At 49.9% G+C, this 15,577-nt stretch overlaps 1 protein-coding gene across 2 annotated transcripts in view; it reads right to left on the minus strand.

The window, feature by feature from the left end:
* Positions 1-5,976: 5,976 nt before the first annotated feature.
* The window catches only part of DPF3 (double PHD fingers 3), a 254,185-nt gene continuing 244,584 nt past the window's right edge, over positions 5,977-15,577 (minus strand). For both annotated transcript variants that reach the window (XM_045901124.3, XM_064571288.1), the window contains 2 exons: positions 10,271-10,352; positions 5,977-9,731 (listed from right to left, as the gene is read on the minus strand). In XM_045901124.3, coding sequence (XP_045757080.1) covers positions 9,661-9,731; positions 10,271-10,352 — 153 coding nt within the window. In that variant the 3' untranslated portion in view covers positions 5,977-9,660. The remainder of the gene's footprint in view (positions 9,732-10,270; positions 10,353-15,577) is intronic.

Here is a 15,577-nt window from a genome sequence, read left to right on the forward strand (position 1 = left end):
TATGTTTCCAGTTGGTTTTTTGAAGACTTCAGTCCTGGAGCGGGGGCGGGGGGGAGGTGGCGCAAGACGGGGGAAATAACCAAAAGTCTCCAAGTGTTTTAAAGCCTTTTATTTGTTTACACATTCTCTAAATTGCAGACAAAAAAGATTTGCTACGTAGGTGATCAACACTGCTAACCAACCACAGAACAAGATACTAACCACAGCAAAGAAGGGACGGGGCCTGTGACTCAGTCTTTGTGAGCGTGCAAGGGCTCCGCAGAGGGGCTGGGACGTCCAGGGGTCCCTAAGATAAAGACTGCTTGATGCCCACGTCATGTTGGCTCCAGGTCTTGACCTCTCCAAGGCCCTCCTCCCGGAACCCGGTCAGGACAGGACCAAAGGCAGGGAGAGAGGGAGGGGTCCTGGGTCCCGGGCAGCCCCTCCAGGCAGCCTTCCCAAACAAAGCAGTTGCCTGGGCCTCTGGGTGAGCCTAAAAATCAGGATGTGAGCTGTTTCCAACCCGGAGAGCCTCCTGGAGACTTTCAGAGCACACCAGCTGTCTGGGAAGTCACAGAACCCGCGTGGCCCCTTCGGACAGCGGGAGATGCGGCACCACCTCACCTCCAATACTGAAACGCGAGAGCTCGTGGTACATCCCTTCGAGAGGGCGGAAACAGCACATGCTGCCCACTTCGGGAGCCACAAGAGAGGGGAGACTTGGCGCAAGAGAAAGGAGCACCCCAGAAGATGGGAGCACAGCGGGGCACACACCTACACACTGAGACTACATCACATCACACCTGAAAGAGTCAGGGGGCGGGGCTGGGGGGGCCTCTGTTTGCCTGTTGCGGTGGTCGCTTTTTAGAGGAGCCAATGGGGATCTCTTCTTCAGACCATTACATACAACTTCCTAAGCCTGGAGCCCTTCTTTCTAGTCTCCTGAAAGCTGTGCCAGCCTCCCAAAGTTCCCGAGCAGCTCAAGGCAAAAACCCTAAGTTGTCCAGTCAGCAGGAGGTACTGTGGTGTTGGAACCCAAGGTCCAATGGGGAGGGAGTCCAAGGGAGCATAAAAGTAAGCCCCTCAGTCGCGGGCATGTCTATCGCCAAGGCCAGCTCTCTCGGCCATTCTTTTATGACTAAGAGTTTCAGAAAGAGCTGGGGCGGGGTGGGGGTGGGGTGAGAGAGTACAAGAGACAAGAAAGCACTTTGGAAAGATGGGGGTGTTCCTGTTGAAAGGGCTTCCCTCTCTTGTGCCCACACCCGGAAGAAAGCGACCCCGAGTTTGCATCGTGTCTGCAGGTCTAGAGATACAATGGAGACCTAGCAATAGGAGATCACTGGGACATTTCCAGGGCTACCCTTTCCAAATATGGCCAAAGCCATCTGGGGGCAGTAAATTTATGAGGCTGCAAGGCACCCAGGGTCTATTCACCAGTTGAGACAGAGCAGTGGAGACTAAGCCCTTCCCAGACTTCTCCAGCTCTGAGCCCAACCAAGGGCTTCCATGCCCTTCCCAGAACCTACACAGGCATGGGCTTCCTCATGCGGTACCTGGGTAGGAAGCTTCTTCTAAAGGACCTCTTCACCCTTTCTACCCTAGCCCACCCGCAACTCCAGGCTTCATATGTGGTGGGAGCCCTCACCAAAGCCCCCAGAACCAGCCTCCTTTCTCCTGGGGAGAAACACAGTGGGGCATCAGGCAACTAGAAGAAGAAAAGCAGTTTCTTTTGGCTTCTGGGCAGAGATGCTCCATTTCTTGGCTCTCAAAAGGGAATGTTCTCAAAACCAGGCTTTAAAATCGCCCTCAGCCTCAACGCATGGGGGCTGGGGAGCAGACCTACCTGAGGACTGGCTTTTGCCCCAGTCCACTGTGTCACGTGAACAGGCCAGCCTCTCCTTCCGGCGTCGATTTCCTAATTGGTCCAGTGGGTCAGCATCAGGCTGGGAGGGGGTCTGAGCAGGCTGTGTTCTCAGCCTAAGAGTCTACTCAGGTGGAGGCAGGAGGGGAGACCGTCTCAGGGCTCTGAGCTGTCCCGCTCCCAGGTCCATCCCTCATGGAGCTGAGGGGGCCAGTGGGCTCAGAGTCTGAAGCCGGCTGCCTGGGAATGGAGCTGCCAGTCTGGCCTGGACGGGATCCAAGTCAGATGACTCTCCCCTCTGCCCTGCCACCAGCACAACAGACCAGGTGAATCGGGGTCATTCAAAGGAGGCTCAGTTCAAAAGAACCGAAGGCTTTCATATGGGCAGTGGTCAAAGCCCAGAATGCATTTCCCGTTCTCAATCACTTGAAAACCAGTCTGGCAGCCAAGCATTACGAAAGCCTTATGTCCCTGAGTCTCTCACCGAGATCACCAAAATTCTGCCTTGCTCGGAGCCACATGCTGTCCAGGGACCCCAAAGAGCCTTCCCGGGGCTGCCCCAGCAGAGACACCAAGGCGGCTTTCGGCCGGCTCGGCACCAACACCCCCACCCGAGCAGATCCGTGCCCTCCCCGGAGCCCCGGCCTCCAGCCTGAAAGCAGGCTCAGTGTCGCTGCTTCAGGGAGCAGCGAGAAGCCGAAATCTGGCTGTCACCTGTGCAGAGACAAGAGAGAACAAATGGCTTCTTCCTGATGCCGTCAATTCAGACAATAGGGAGTCTACTGAAGCATGAAGTCGGGATCCGATGAGCACCTGGCCAAAGGTGGGCATAGGAGGGTTACTGGAAACGCCTCCAGCGTTACGTCTCTCCCCCGTGCCCTCCTCCCGCTGCCATTGCCAGAACTGCACAGGAGGCCGAGACAGGCTGCTGGGGGTCTCCAAGGGAGTCCACCCCCCAGGCTGAGCATGAGGCCCCCATCCCACCATTCCCCTCTGCTCTTTCGAGTGGGGACAGGACAAGACTGTCAGATGAGTCACTTTCCAGCTCTGGTCAGGCCCTACCAATTGCCCCTCCCCGCCCACCACCCCAGGAGTCCAAACCAGCATTTGGAGGCACGGCCCCAGCTCCCTTCGGCCGCTCGGCGCACCCCAACCCAGGTGCCTTCATCATCGCTGAAATTCATAGTAAAGACGGTCACCTTCCAAGGGCAGCCAGTGCTTGGGCAGATGGATGCAAGCAACTAGGCTGAGGTCAACGGTGTTCTTCCCCCCAGCCTCTCCAGAGGGTGGAAACGACCAGATACTTGAGCCTGCTCCTCTTCTATCCATGAGCATGCATGAATGAACACAAAAGGAGAGACCTAGATTACACATACACCTTCCCTGATGGTATGTTACCAGACATGTGGTCAGAATGCCATGGGAGAGTGTGATTTTGGAACTGAAAAGCAGGTTGAAGGCTGGGCCAGGATGTGGTTTCTTTTTCCAGCCCCCAGAGGACCTAGTGTGTTGCCCTGCCAAGTGTTTTAGCCAGTACCAGCCTGCCCAGCAACCCCTCCTGGCGGGCAAGAAATGTGCTCATTTTCCTTCAGAGCAAAAATGCCCTGTGGGCAAACACGGCAGATAAACGGTGAGCAACTCGGATGGATGTCTCTCGTTTTCCCAGCCAAAGGCACAAATGCTCCCTAAGCATCTGACCGTTTCCTGCCACAGCGTGACTCCTCTGCTTTCCCAAATGCCACAGAGACCAGATGCATCTGGAAGCTAGGGCTCTCTGCCTCCCTAGCCCCCTCCCAGCCACCTGCTCCCACCTCCTCTGCTCTGAGCTAACCATTCTATAGTTTCGTTCTCTCGCTCACATATTATCTAGCAATGCTTCCTTCCCTTTTTTCTAGTACCTAATTTAGACCTCTTCAACTACATGTTGAAAATGTGCAGGGGGTATATTTTCTCTTCCTTTTGTGCCACTGCGTGTTCCTGCCAGCACCCCACCCTTCGGCATCTAGCGTGGTAGGAGGGAAGGGAGGGGCGGGTGCAAGAAAGGAGGTGGGCCAAGCAAGAGGAGAACCAAGGCCTCGGGTGGGGAGTAAACACAAAAGGGCAAAGTCAATAAGAACCACATTCCCAGTTCCAGCCATAAAATCTGCACGTCCCTTTGACAGCAGGATTGAGACTTTTGCTTCCAAGTCCACAACGATTGCCAAACACATTCCCCCAAAGAAGCAGAAGTGAGGGAAGAGGGGAAGGAGTCCGTGTGCCAGTGGTCCTCCAAGCATAAGGCTCCCCGTACAAGTCCCCGAGGTGTGCAGGGGCTGGAACCTGGGGTGGGCCTGGCTGGACCTCAGGGAAAGACCCCCTGTGACAAGCAGGTTCTCCCTCTCGTCCTGGAGCAACACAGAAGGTTCACTTTAGTTTGTTAAGCGAGGGGTGTGTGTGTGTGTGTGTCCCTGTTTTCATCATCAATATTGATAACATTGATAGAAGTAATAGAGAGGCAAAGAGGCAGGCAAACAGGATGCACTGGGTGTAAATATAACCTGGAGAGGTTGCTGAGGGGAAATACAGGGGCTCAGGGGCCTCCCCAAATCCTGTAGGGACCGCTTCCCCTCCCTGCCTTTCCCACCACGGCACATATATGTGCCAGACTGGGTCGGTGCCGTCCTGAATGGCCACTTTGCTCGCTGCCCAGGCTAGAGGTCATGATTAGTATTTATATCTCTGTCGAAGAGAGCTCTGGCTGCCCGCCAGTCCCGGTTCCTGCCTTCCTCTGGCCTGCCCTGGGAAATGTCACCATCAGCACAAATGCTTCCTTCTCTTGGTGGGGCCAAAGAGGGGGAAACCCTGGAGCAAAGAAAGGAAGGGAGATGGGAACAAAGAGACTGACCAAGGGGCATTCCTGTACCCTCTGACTCCTGTTATCCACACCCCCTCCCCACAGCCGCATAGGATCCTGGGGAGTCACCTCAGGTCTCAGCCATCTGCAGGGACACAGCCAAGCCTCACTCAGAGCCCAGACAGAGGCTTCCCTGGGAATCCACCCACTTCTAGATCTTTTCCCTCGCACAGGGAGCCCCCTGTTCGTTCTAGGAAACCAACTGGAGGAGGACCGGGCAAGGCCCAGACCCCTCCCCACCCCCCTTTCCTGGAAGTGCTTCCTTTGGGCCTCTCTTCCCAGCAGCCTGGGCTGGAAGCATGGAGAGGGGGCCACACAGCCAGGCCTTCCTAGGAGCAGCTGCTGAGATGCTCAAAGGAAGCCCCCAGTCCGTCTGTCTGGAGGCTCTGTTCATCCTCCCACATTCAAGGCACCAGAGCAGTTGCCCGCGCTCTGCCTCCCCACCCCACACCCTCTACTTATTTAGCTCTAGGACTTCCAAGTGCAAATCAGGTTCCTGGGCCCTCCTCAAGTGCCCTCCCCTCCCTTCTCTTCATCTTGCTTTGCCTGACGTGAAAGATCTTTGACCCTCCCCATCTCCTTCCTCTGGGCCCCCCTTCCTCCCTCCCTCCCGCAAAATAATGAGCCCACTACAGGTGACACCATGCACAGCTCCGAAAAGGAACCAGCTGTGGCATGCTGGGTGTCTTTGCTGGGAACAAGAGCATGGGAGCCAGCATTTCCTTGGGGTGTGACAGAGGCACGTCCTGAGGATGGGCCTGCACTGGGGCGGGTCAGGGAGTGAGAGAGGAAGGGAGGCTGCTGTTCCCCATTTGTAGCAGGCTGAGAACCAGCCTTGGGACAGGGAAGGTGGTCCTTGGGGCTCCCGGCCCTCCCCCGCCAACCACAGACTCAATGAGGAGAACAGGGGCCCCTCTTCTCGAACTCTAAAGCCTGAGGTTGCCAGCAATCTTTCTTCAAGAGCACAGGTCTGTCTCCGACACTTACCCCAGCGGGAAAAGTAATAATAATCATCTCATTTTCCTTCCTTAAACTATCTGAACTCTTCAAGCGGAGGGCCGAAAGGAATCATCGTGCTGTGTTCAAAGTACAAAGCCTAAAATGCGCCACGAATGGAACTCTCTGGGGTATCATGACACCATCACTGTGAAATCCAAGCCCTCCCCCGACCTTAAAACCTGTTATCTTCTCCAGCTCTGGAAGAATCTGGCCTGCCTCCCACCCACCCACGGCTCACCACCCTCGTTCCGGTCTCCTGTCTGAGCGGGGCCCCGGGGAGCAGCTGCTCCTCGCGGCCTGCCTGGACTTCCCACCCGGCCTGGGGCCATGACAGGAGCAGGGACGCCGCGGGACCCACGGGTCCTGCTCTGGGTGCTATGCGTCAGTGGGGGGTTGAGAAGGAAATCAGAATGCCAGTCTCCAAGCAGGCGCAAAAAGCCGTCTTTCAAAAACAGAGGCTTTCCACTCCCGGCGTGGATCCCACGGCCTCGCCCCCTCTTCTGGCCAGGCTGGAGCCACAAGATCGGGGTGCAGTGGAACAAAGTCACTCTGGCTGCTCTAGGGATTCGAGCCGGCAGGCGAGGGCCTCATTATCTCCACTCGGTGGCCTCTATACCCAGTGACAAGAGATCCGCCACTGTGGGGCCTCCGTCAGGCCAGGCCCCGTGCCAGGACCTTCACCAGCACTCGTGCTCAGCCCTGCACCAACGGGAGAGGCCACATCTCCCTGCCTCACAGATGTGGAAAATGAGCCCCCGAGGGGTTAAGTCATTTGCCCAAGGTCAACCAGCTAGAAAGTAGCAGAGCTGGGTTTTACACCAAAGTTTCTAAGTGAATGTTACACGGAACTGAATTATAGCCCTCTCCAGAAGTTGGCTCCCAGTCTAGGCGGTGATGATCTTGTAGAAGGGAGTATCCCAAGTATCTTCATTCTGAAATCCCCAACCCCAGGGAAAATCCCTCACCTCCCACCAACAGGAAACCCATGCATGGGTCCTTGTCACAGCTTTGGCCCACTGGCTCTGATCACAGGCAGCCCAGCCCCTAAAACATAAACCCATTTTGATCAAAAGGGAGATTCTGAGAAGGCCATCTAAACTTGGCTAATTCACACAAGAAGGGGGCATAGAAAGCACTGGGGATCCCTCCCTGGAAAGCCCTGCTTTCCAGTGGTTATCTATATAACATTATGCTTTTTCAGTCTCCCAATGTCACTGTGGAACAGGCAGGGCAAGTATGATTATCTCTGTTTCATAGGTGGGCAAACTGAGGTTCAGAGACATTGAGTGACTTGCCCAAGGTCACACAGCTACTGAATAGCAAAGGCAAAATCAAAACCCGGATCATCCATATGCACCCCATGATTCTAGCTCGTTCTCTGGGGCTCAGAGAAAGACCAATTTGAAGTTTATCATCACTTTCTTTGTTTCAGTACAGAAAGTGATAAATGTGACTCTAGAGATTTTGTCTGCTTGCAGTACCCTGAAAGTGCCGTCCCATAAGCTGGCTTTGCTATCCCACTTTCCCGATGGGGAAACTGAGATCTCCAAAGAGGAAGAGGTTGGACCCATCCTACAGGCAATGAAACTGGGAAGGGAACTCTGGACCCTCTGAACATCCATTTTAGAGCCTTGAGCACCCCTCCCCACTTCCACCGTGGGGCTACAGCACCCTCCCTTGCAAGACTCAATCCCTCCTCGCAGCTTCCGCGGGCAGCAGGTGTGATGCGGGCAGAACAGGGCCACCCCATCATCTGCGCCGAGGTGGGGAATGAATTTGCACACACTCCAAAGAGGATTTGGAGGAGGGCCACGGTTTGGGGTTTCAGACTTCGTTTTTTCACCTTTAAGCCATTGTGACGTGTGGGAACATTTTGGTAACCTTTTCTATGAAATTAAGTCAAAGTGATTTTCAAAACCAACAATCAGCCTTTGAGAACACCCCACTTTGGGTTTTGTGGGAGGACAGAGAGCCAGAGCAGTTGGGAGAGGAAGTCTGCTCATCTGATGTGACACTTCAGGGGAACAGGTGACAAGACAGCACAGCAGCTCCCCAAACCCTCCCTGGACCTCCAGAATCCAAAACAGGTTCCCCAACCAGCAGGGGGAAGGACGTATCGTATGAGGAAGATGAAACTGCCATCTGGACAGGGCCCTTTAAACCAGATTGTTATGTATGCACACAGCTCACTGGGAGGCCACGGGCCCCTACAGGAGAGTGACCCCTGTCTCTTGCCACAGGTCACTCTGCGAGGCCCGGGGGGGCACCGGCACCGCTCGGCTCCAGGCCAGGCTGCCCTGGGTCCCCTGGCCAAGAGCAGTGAGCCCGGGAGGGAGGCTCTTGCCAAGTCGTGGAACACTGCAGCCCGGCAGAAGTGGCCCAACCAGCCCGAGTCTCCAGGGGCTTCTTCAGGAGCTGAAGGACTAAAAATAACCTCGGCCTTTGTTGTGAGCAGCCGGACCACAGAGATGGAGCTGATTTCAGGGCAGCCGAGCATGCGCGGGGGTCCCGCTCACCGAGTCCTGCCCTTTGGGCAAATGATTTTTCCAGAAATGTGTCAGTTATTGTGAGCTGCTGCCGTGGCCACCGCCACCGAGACGCAAAGACAGCCCGAGCCGCTCCGGCCCTCAGGGCTGACTTCCAACAGAGACTTCTCGAACGCTCAGCCTCCCACCTTTTCTTCTCAAAACATCTTTTTTTTTTTAAAACAAGAGTCCAGCATGTATTGGGGAGCTCAGGGGGCAAGGGAAGCCCTCAAGCTGAGGATTCTGCATCGTTGCCACTATGATCATAAATAATCCGCTCACCCCGCTTATTTGTTTAGGTGACAGTCATCTCTTCCCCCACCCTAAAACCTCCAGAGTCGGGTGTCGGCAGACAGTGTTAAACACACGGTGTGTAGAAGGAAGAAATTACGTGGGGAAAGGAACCTGTGGTACCACGTCAATACTGATGGGCTTAGCAAAGCTGCAGTCCTTTGTACTTGTATTCTGGACTGGGCAGCCTTCACCTGCTTTCCTGGTTCTTGAGTCCCACCAGGGAAAGCTCCAGACCCAGGCTGGTGGGAAGGCAGAGCCTTAGCGTTGTTCCCCGGCCATAGGCTGTGGCTCGTCTCACCTCAAGGACACCCCAGCTCTGAAGGTCAACAAGGAACCGCAACGCCTGATCCCTTGCAAAGCCACTCCCGATGGATAACAAATACTGATTGGCTGTGGCCTCCGAATTTTCTTCCCAACACTTCCGCCCACCCCTCAGCACTTCTCCTTCTTTCTCCAGCCCCATCAAGAGACCACCCTGGCTGCAGACAGCACTAGGTATCTGGGGCGGGGAGGGGGGGGTGCCGAAAACCACTTTTCTTCTTCACAGAGACCAAGGAACAAAGGGATTTTCATCATCAAGACGGCCTCCCGATTCCGAGTCTAGAAGTTTCCAGGGAGGCTTGTCATAAATAACAACTTCTCCACAGCCTTTTGTTCCTCTGCTGAGTTCAGGATAAAGAGCCAAAGCAGGAGGCGAGAGGCTGTGTGAAGATTTCTTGGAACACAATAGATAGAAAACACCAAACTACAATGTGAGTGACTGATAGGTGGTCACAAAAGAGCTTCCCTTAAAATGGGAACCAGTGAGAGGGCTGCAGGGCCAGGGTAAATGTGAGGGGGTTCCACAGGGCCGGGGCTCAGGGTGTTCTTCAAAAGTGCAAGATCCTTCTGGTGGAAATGAGGAGGGGCTGGCTGAAATCCTGGAACCTGTGCGTAGGAGGTGAGCAGACACCTCACCCTCTCGGTTCCACACGTCCAAGCCCTCTGTGACCACGGGTTTTCCTTACGGTGGGTCTGTCTGGATATTTGGGAGTGGGGGCGTGATCTGGTTTGAAGTGGGCTCCGCCTCAGCCTCTCCAGCAGCAGGTCACGTTCCGTGACCCGGGGCCCTAGGCTTGGCAGCCAAAGGCAGAGGCTTTTTCTTTGAGCAATTCCCAGCACAGGTGGCAGCTCCAGCTTCCTACAAGAAACAAGACGCCCTGCTGACCAGCCGCCCCTCTCCCACCCTCAGGCCCGCCCCTTGGCCCTAAGTCCAGCAAGCCCCGTTGCTCTTCTGACTTTCCCGTTCAGAGACCGAGGCCCGCTGCTGAACACGGGCTGGAGTCCGTAACTCAGCAGAGGGTAAGTGCGCTCAGGAAACAGTTAAGTGCTCCGAGGCGATCAGCTGAACTGTTGGAAAGACCCTCATTCCTGGACGGTGCACCACCAGCAGCTGCACCAGGCCTGGGCCAGTTCCCCGGGAAGCTTGCACCTCCCTACCACCTCAGCCTCACGTCTGGGAGACATCTCCTCGGCCCCCAAGCTGAAGTTTCAGGGGGTGGAACCGTGCCTCTGTTTCCTCATCTGTAAAATGGTAGCGGTCGTACCTACCTCATAGGATTGTGATGGTTGAATGAGACAAGACATGGAAAGGACTTAGCACAAGGCCTGCACCATAGTGAGGGCTCCCTAAGTGGTAGGAGTAGCTGTTGTTGCTACTGTCGACCTCCTCATCATTACCTTCTGGGGGCTCAGCCACTGGGGGATTTAAACAGTACATGTGATAGCCACGGTCACAGTCATCACAGAAGAGTAGCTGGTCCTGGTGGAAGACAGAGTAGGTAGAGAGGAGGAGAGAGAGAGTGAATTGTTTAGGGCCAGTATCCAGCCCCACCTTCTCCTCCAGCCTATTCTGTGCAGACCCACCTCCCTGAATGCCCCTTTCCAGGCCCCCATTTGAAGTCTTCACTATCCCCTGAATATGCTTGGTGCTTTGCCCACACTTGGAAAGTCCCCCTCTGCCTCCCCAACTGTGCCAACCCTACCCCCGCTTAAGGGCTCTGCTTAAATCATACCTCCTCCAAGAAGCTTTCCTTGACTACCACCTCACATTCAAGTTTAAAGAGATTCCTTATTCTTCTGAACTCTTGTAGCCAATAACTCTGTTTCCATAAGGAAGGAGAACCACTTTTATGCATTTCTGTGTTCCCTAGTGCATAGAAAGTACTTTAAATGTTTGCAAATTTTAACTGAATTCCTCTTAACCTCACCCTTTCCATCTGTGAAAAGGGCAACGGCCATATCTGATGGTAACATCTATGACACCTCAGAACCTTTTCAGGGTTTCATTACGCGAATATAGAGAAATGCATGTGATGCGATGTCACTTTTCAGATCCCCAAAGCCTCCTCAGGGATGGGGGCTGGAGCCCAGGTGAGAACAGAACCCTCTGGCGTGGCGTTAACTTCAAAGAACGCAGTCTGCACCTTCACTCCTGCAGCTCCCTCTGGCCGGATGCTCTCCCAGTCCCTGACCTCTGCTCTTCTAGATCATTCCCTACCCACCCTTCAAGTCTTCCAGCTCCTCCATCCTATAGAGATGTCACTAATCTAGCTCAAATGGAAGTTCTCTCACCTCTTGCATCCCCATAGTCCTCTCTCTTTCTTATGACAGTTAATTGCATTTTCCTTCATGCCGCAAAGCCTGGCATGTGGTAGACATCTACACACAATTGTTTTCTTGAATAGTTCCTTTGGATTATGCCTCCTTTGTCTACTCCTTTACAGATTGTAAGGCCCTTGGGGCAGAACCTTGTCTTAACTCTTTATCTCCACATCTCCTTCAGAACTTGCACACAGGAGCTACACATTTGTGATCTGCTCCCCATTATTCAGGTTCAGCTCTGCTCTATTCTTTGGACCTGCTTGGATGGCTTGTAAGACGTTTGCAAAACTAAGTTTTGCATCAAATCTCACCCTGGCTCCCCTCAGCACAGAGATCCTGGAAAAAGTAGATATTGAAGTTGGAAAACCCAGCAAGCAAGCAATAAAGGCAGGAGATATCATGAAAGACTTTTTTATCACACTGACACCTTTCAACAGGGCAATGGGAAGCTTTTGAAGAGTTAGCAACAGGAGTGACTGGTCACACATGGAATTTAGAAAGATCTCCCTAGCTGCTGTGTAAGAATAGATACCTGGGTGGAGAAAGGTTGGTCCTAGAGGCTGGAAGACCACTTAGGATGTTACTGCCACCATCCAGGTGAGAGGTGATAGTGGCCTGAACTAGGGTTGTGGCATGGGGGAAAGACAATGGTCTTGTTTCCATTTAAAAGTTAATGATGAGGTGTGGAAAATGACAGCGAAGAAATCAAGAATGTCTCCTAGGTTGTGGCTTGGTCAGCAAGATGATACAGCTACCCATTGAGACATGGGCAGAAGAGTAGATCCATGGGAGCCAGAAGGCAGCCTCAGCTAAAGACATGTCCTGCACATCTACAGATCAGGCAGTGGAGATGCCCTGGAGGCAGCTGGACATCAGGAGAGATGCCTGATCATGAGTTATGGATTTAGGAGTCATTGGTGCTTAGATGATAGTGGAGGGCCTAAGAGAGGAAGCCCAGAGTATATCACAGATGTCCTTGAACTTGAGCTCATAAAGGGATGTCCATGAACTTCTTGAAAATATATGCACAACTTTGTGTATAGGTGCAAATGTACATTTTTCTGAGAAGACAGTAAGTTCATAGTTTTCACTGAATTTTCTGAAAAATCAAGGACTCAAAAAACGTTACTGAGATAAAGACCAAAAACAGACCCTTGGGAACACCAAATTTACGGTACAGGCAGAGAAAAAAGGGACTAAGACATACAGTCAGAGAGGTAGGATGAAAACCCAGACAGTGTGGTTAACTCCAAAAAAAGTCACACCATTGTCTTGGAGCTGAAGTAAGCGAATTACAATATGATTTAGGAATAATACAAGGAGGAACAAGTTAGGGAACAGAAAGTAGGGAGAGACTTTTCAGAAAGTGTATTACTAAAGCCTTAAAGACACGTAACAGCTGCTATACTGCTGACCCAAGAAACACAAGAAGGCAGAATACCCTGGGTTAGACTTTCCCAAAGGGAAACCAGGCGCCTGTGAATTTAAATACATTTTTCATGGGCTGATTGTTGTCTAGCACTACATTCTCTTCTTTCTCATGTGCTTTTCAGGATAGCTGCCCGTCAAAACCACCCAGATCAGCCAGCTCATGCTAACCCCAGTGAAAAATATAATTTAAATACCTCTTACTCCCAAGTACCCAAGAACAAGTTCCAGTAGAATGGGAGCCCCATTATGGGATGTGCAGGGTAAATCTCTGACTATGTGAGAGGAACCCTACTGCCCAAGCAGCCTCACCCCTTGATTCCTCCCCTACAGCTCTGCCAACTCAATGAGAAGCCTCTGTATTACACTACTTGTAAAGCCAAAGACCAGAACCAACCCAAATGTCTATCAATAAGAGACTAGTTAAATAAACTAATGAAGAACTATGCAGCTGTAGGAAGAAATTAAGATTATGTCTATATATTGTGGCGGAGTGAGTAATCTCAAGGATATCCAGTGAAAAAGCAAGGTGAGGAAAACAGGTGTGTCTGTTACTATTGTATAAGAAAACGCATTCTTTTTTTTTAATTCATACACACGAATTCTTTTGGATTCATACACATATTCATGTAATATGTTATATTTAAATAGAATGAAAAAATAAGCCATATTTTTTTTAAATGGTCACCTATGAGCAGAGTGAGGGAATAGTGTGAAAGAGTAGGGATAGAAGCTAGATTTCTTTGAATTTCCTGTCTATTTTAATAGACTTGATTCTGGAACCAGTAAATATTTTGCATAGTCATAAAACAAAATTCACACTGTTCTTGTCCTTTAAAAAAAAAATGAAACAAGTGAATCTAATTATGTATTAGTTGATGGCATAACCACACAGAAAGTAACTATTCCAAGTGACTTTAAAACAAGTATTTGACTATACATCCTGAGTCAAATATACCTTAAGAACAAAAATGTGTGTGTGTGTGTGTGTGTGTGTCTTTCCAGCAACCATATTGTTGGTGGTAATAATGGAATTAATATTCTGAGGCCTTTATGTATCAAATGAGTGATTATGTTGTTACTGGAAAGAATTTTGACATACTTGAAAGAAAATACAGATGTAAGATTGATGAAGTTTAAGTAAAAACCCTACAGTTAGTCCTGGGTATGAATTAGAAGTAGCAGTATAAATTCAAGTATCCATACAAATTCAGCATTTTTTCTTTAAAACAAACAAAACATATTTTCTAGTTCTGTACATTTAAAATGCCCCAAAATAATGACTACTGCAGTAAAATTTAGCACCCCTAGCACTCCTATTCTGTTCTCTAAAGATCACTGCCCACTCAAAGGAACCAGGAGTCCTTGAAGAAATGGCTGGTTCCAGGTCCAGGGCATGAAATGTATAAATATTTTCATATATTGGAAAACAAGGAAACCATCAAATGCTATTGGGGTCATGTCAAAAGGACTCAAGATCTAACCTGATTACATTCTCACTGGCCAAATATAGGACAATTTTAACTGTAATGGATTGAAACAAATCAAATATGTTTAAATCCTTGAGTTCATAAAGATACTATTTAAAAAAAAAAAGTTGTCACCTTTGGAAGATGCTAGGAAAACATCCCATTATTTTTTGATTTATTATCTTGATAGAATTTTCATCTCAGAGAAAGTTGCAAAATGGTACAGAGAGTTTCTGTACACACTTTACTCAGCTTCCCTTAATGTTACCATCTTACATTACAATAGTACAATCATGAAAAGCAGGATATTATATTACCATTATACTATTGACTAATCTGCAGATCTCATTTGAAATTCACCAATTTTCCCACTTCTGTCTCTTTTCCCAGCATCCAATCCAGGATCTCACCTTGCATTTAGTCATCATGTTTTCTTAGTGTCCTTGAATCTATGACAGTTTCTCAGTTTCTTTATCTTTCACAACCTTAATGCTTTTGAAGAAACTAGGCCAGTGATTTTGTAGAATGTCACTCAATTTGAGTTTGTCTGATCTTTTATCATGAGAAGATTGAGGCTATGTACTTTTGGCAAGAATACTACAAAAGAGATGTGCCCTTCTCAGTGCATGATATGGGGGCATATTAAAACCAATATGTCTTGTTACTAGTAATGTTACTCTGATCATATAGTTAAGGTAGTGTCTGTCAGTCTTTCCACTGTAATGTTATAATTTTTCCCTTTGTAATGTATTAATAAGTAAACTAGTGAGGGAGATACTTTGAGATTATGCAAATATTCTGTTTCTGACCATACTTTTTGCCCACTAATTTGGGCATCAATTGATTGTTCTTGTTTACAACAACCAGAATGGTGATGCTTGCCTATTGGTGATTTCCTTCTTCCCTCTACATTTATTAATTATAATTCTGCTCTGAGGAAGAGTTTAATTCGTCCCTATTTATTTATTCAAATTTTTAAAATATCAGTATGGATTTTGTTCTTTGAGTTATAATCCAATAATATCATTATTTACTTTGTTGTTCAACTTGTCCCAGACTTGCCACTAGGAGTTCCTTCAAGTTGGTTCCTGTGTCCTTTAGACATGCCTTATCGATTTTTGAGCATTTCCTGACTTTCTGGTACCACAGGATGCTCCAGGCTCCTCTTGTATTTTCCAGCCATTTATCCAAGGGTTCCTAGTTCCTTTTACTGGAGAATGGTATTTAGAAACCAGTGTTTGGGTACCATGGATCCTCATTGCCTCTGGGTTGCCATTGTTTCTAGGCCCTCCCAGCCAACAGAATTAGGAAGTAAATGTATGTGTAGTACACATGCACACACCTATATTTATTTTTGTGTCTACCCATATGTGTGCATATATGTATATAGCTATAGATATATATATAAGCATATATATACACAATATGTTATATCAAAAAATCCCGATACCCCCTATTCCACCCAACACCATAGGATTCAGTCTAG

Source organism: Mirounga angustirostris, unplaced genomic scaffold (assembly GCF_029215605.1).
Source record: "Mirounga angustirostris isolate CCGP_5_RB_7025 unplaced genomic scaffold, mMirAng1.0.hap1 SCAF_9, whole genome shotgun sequence".
Lineage (NCBI taxonomy): Eukaryota > Metazoa > Chordata > Mammalia > Carnivora > Phocidae > Mirounga > Mirounga angustirostris.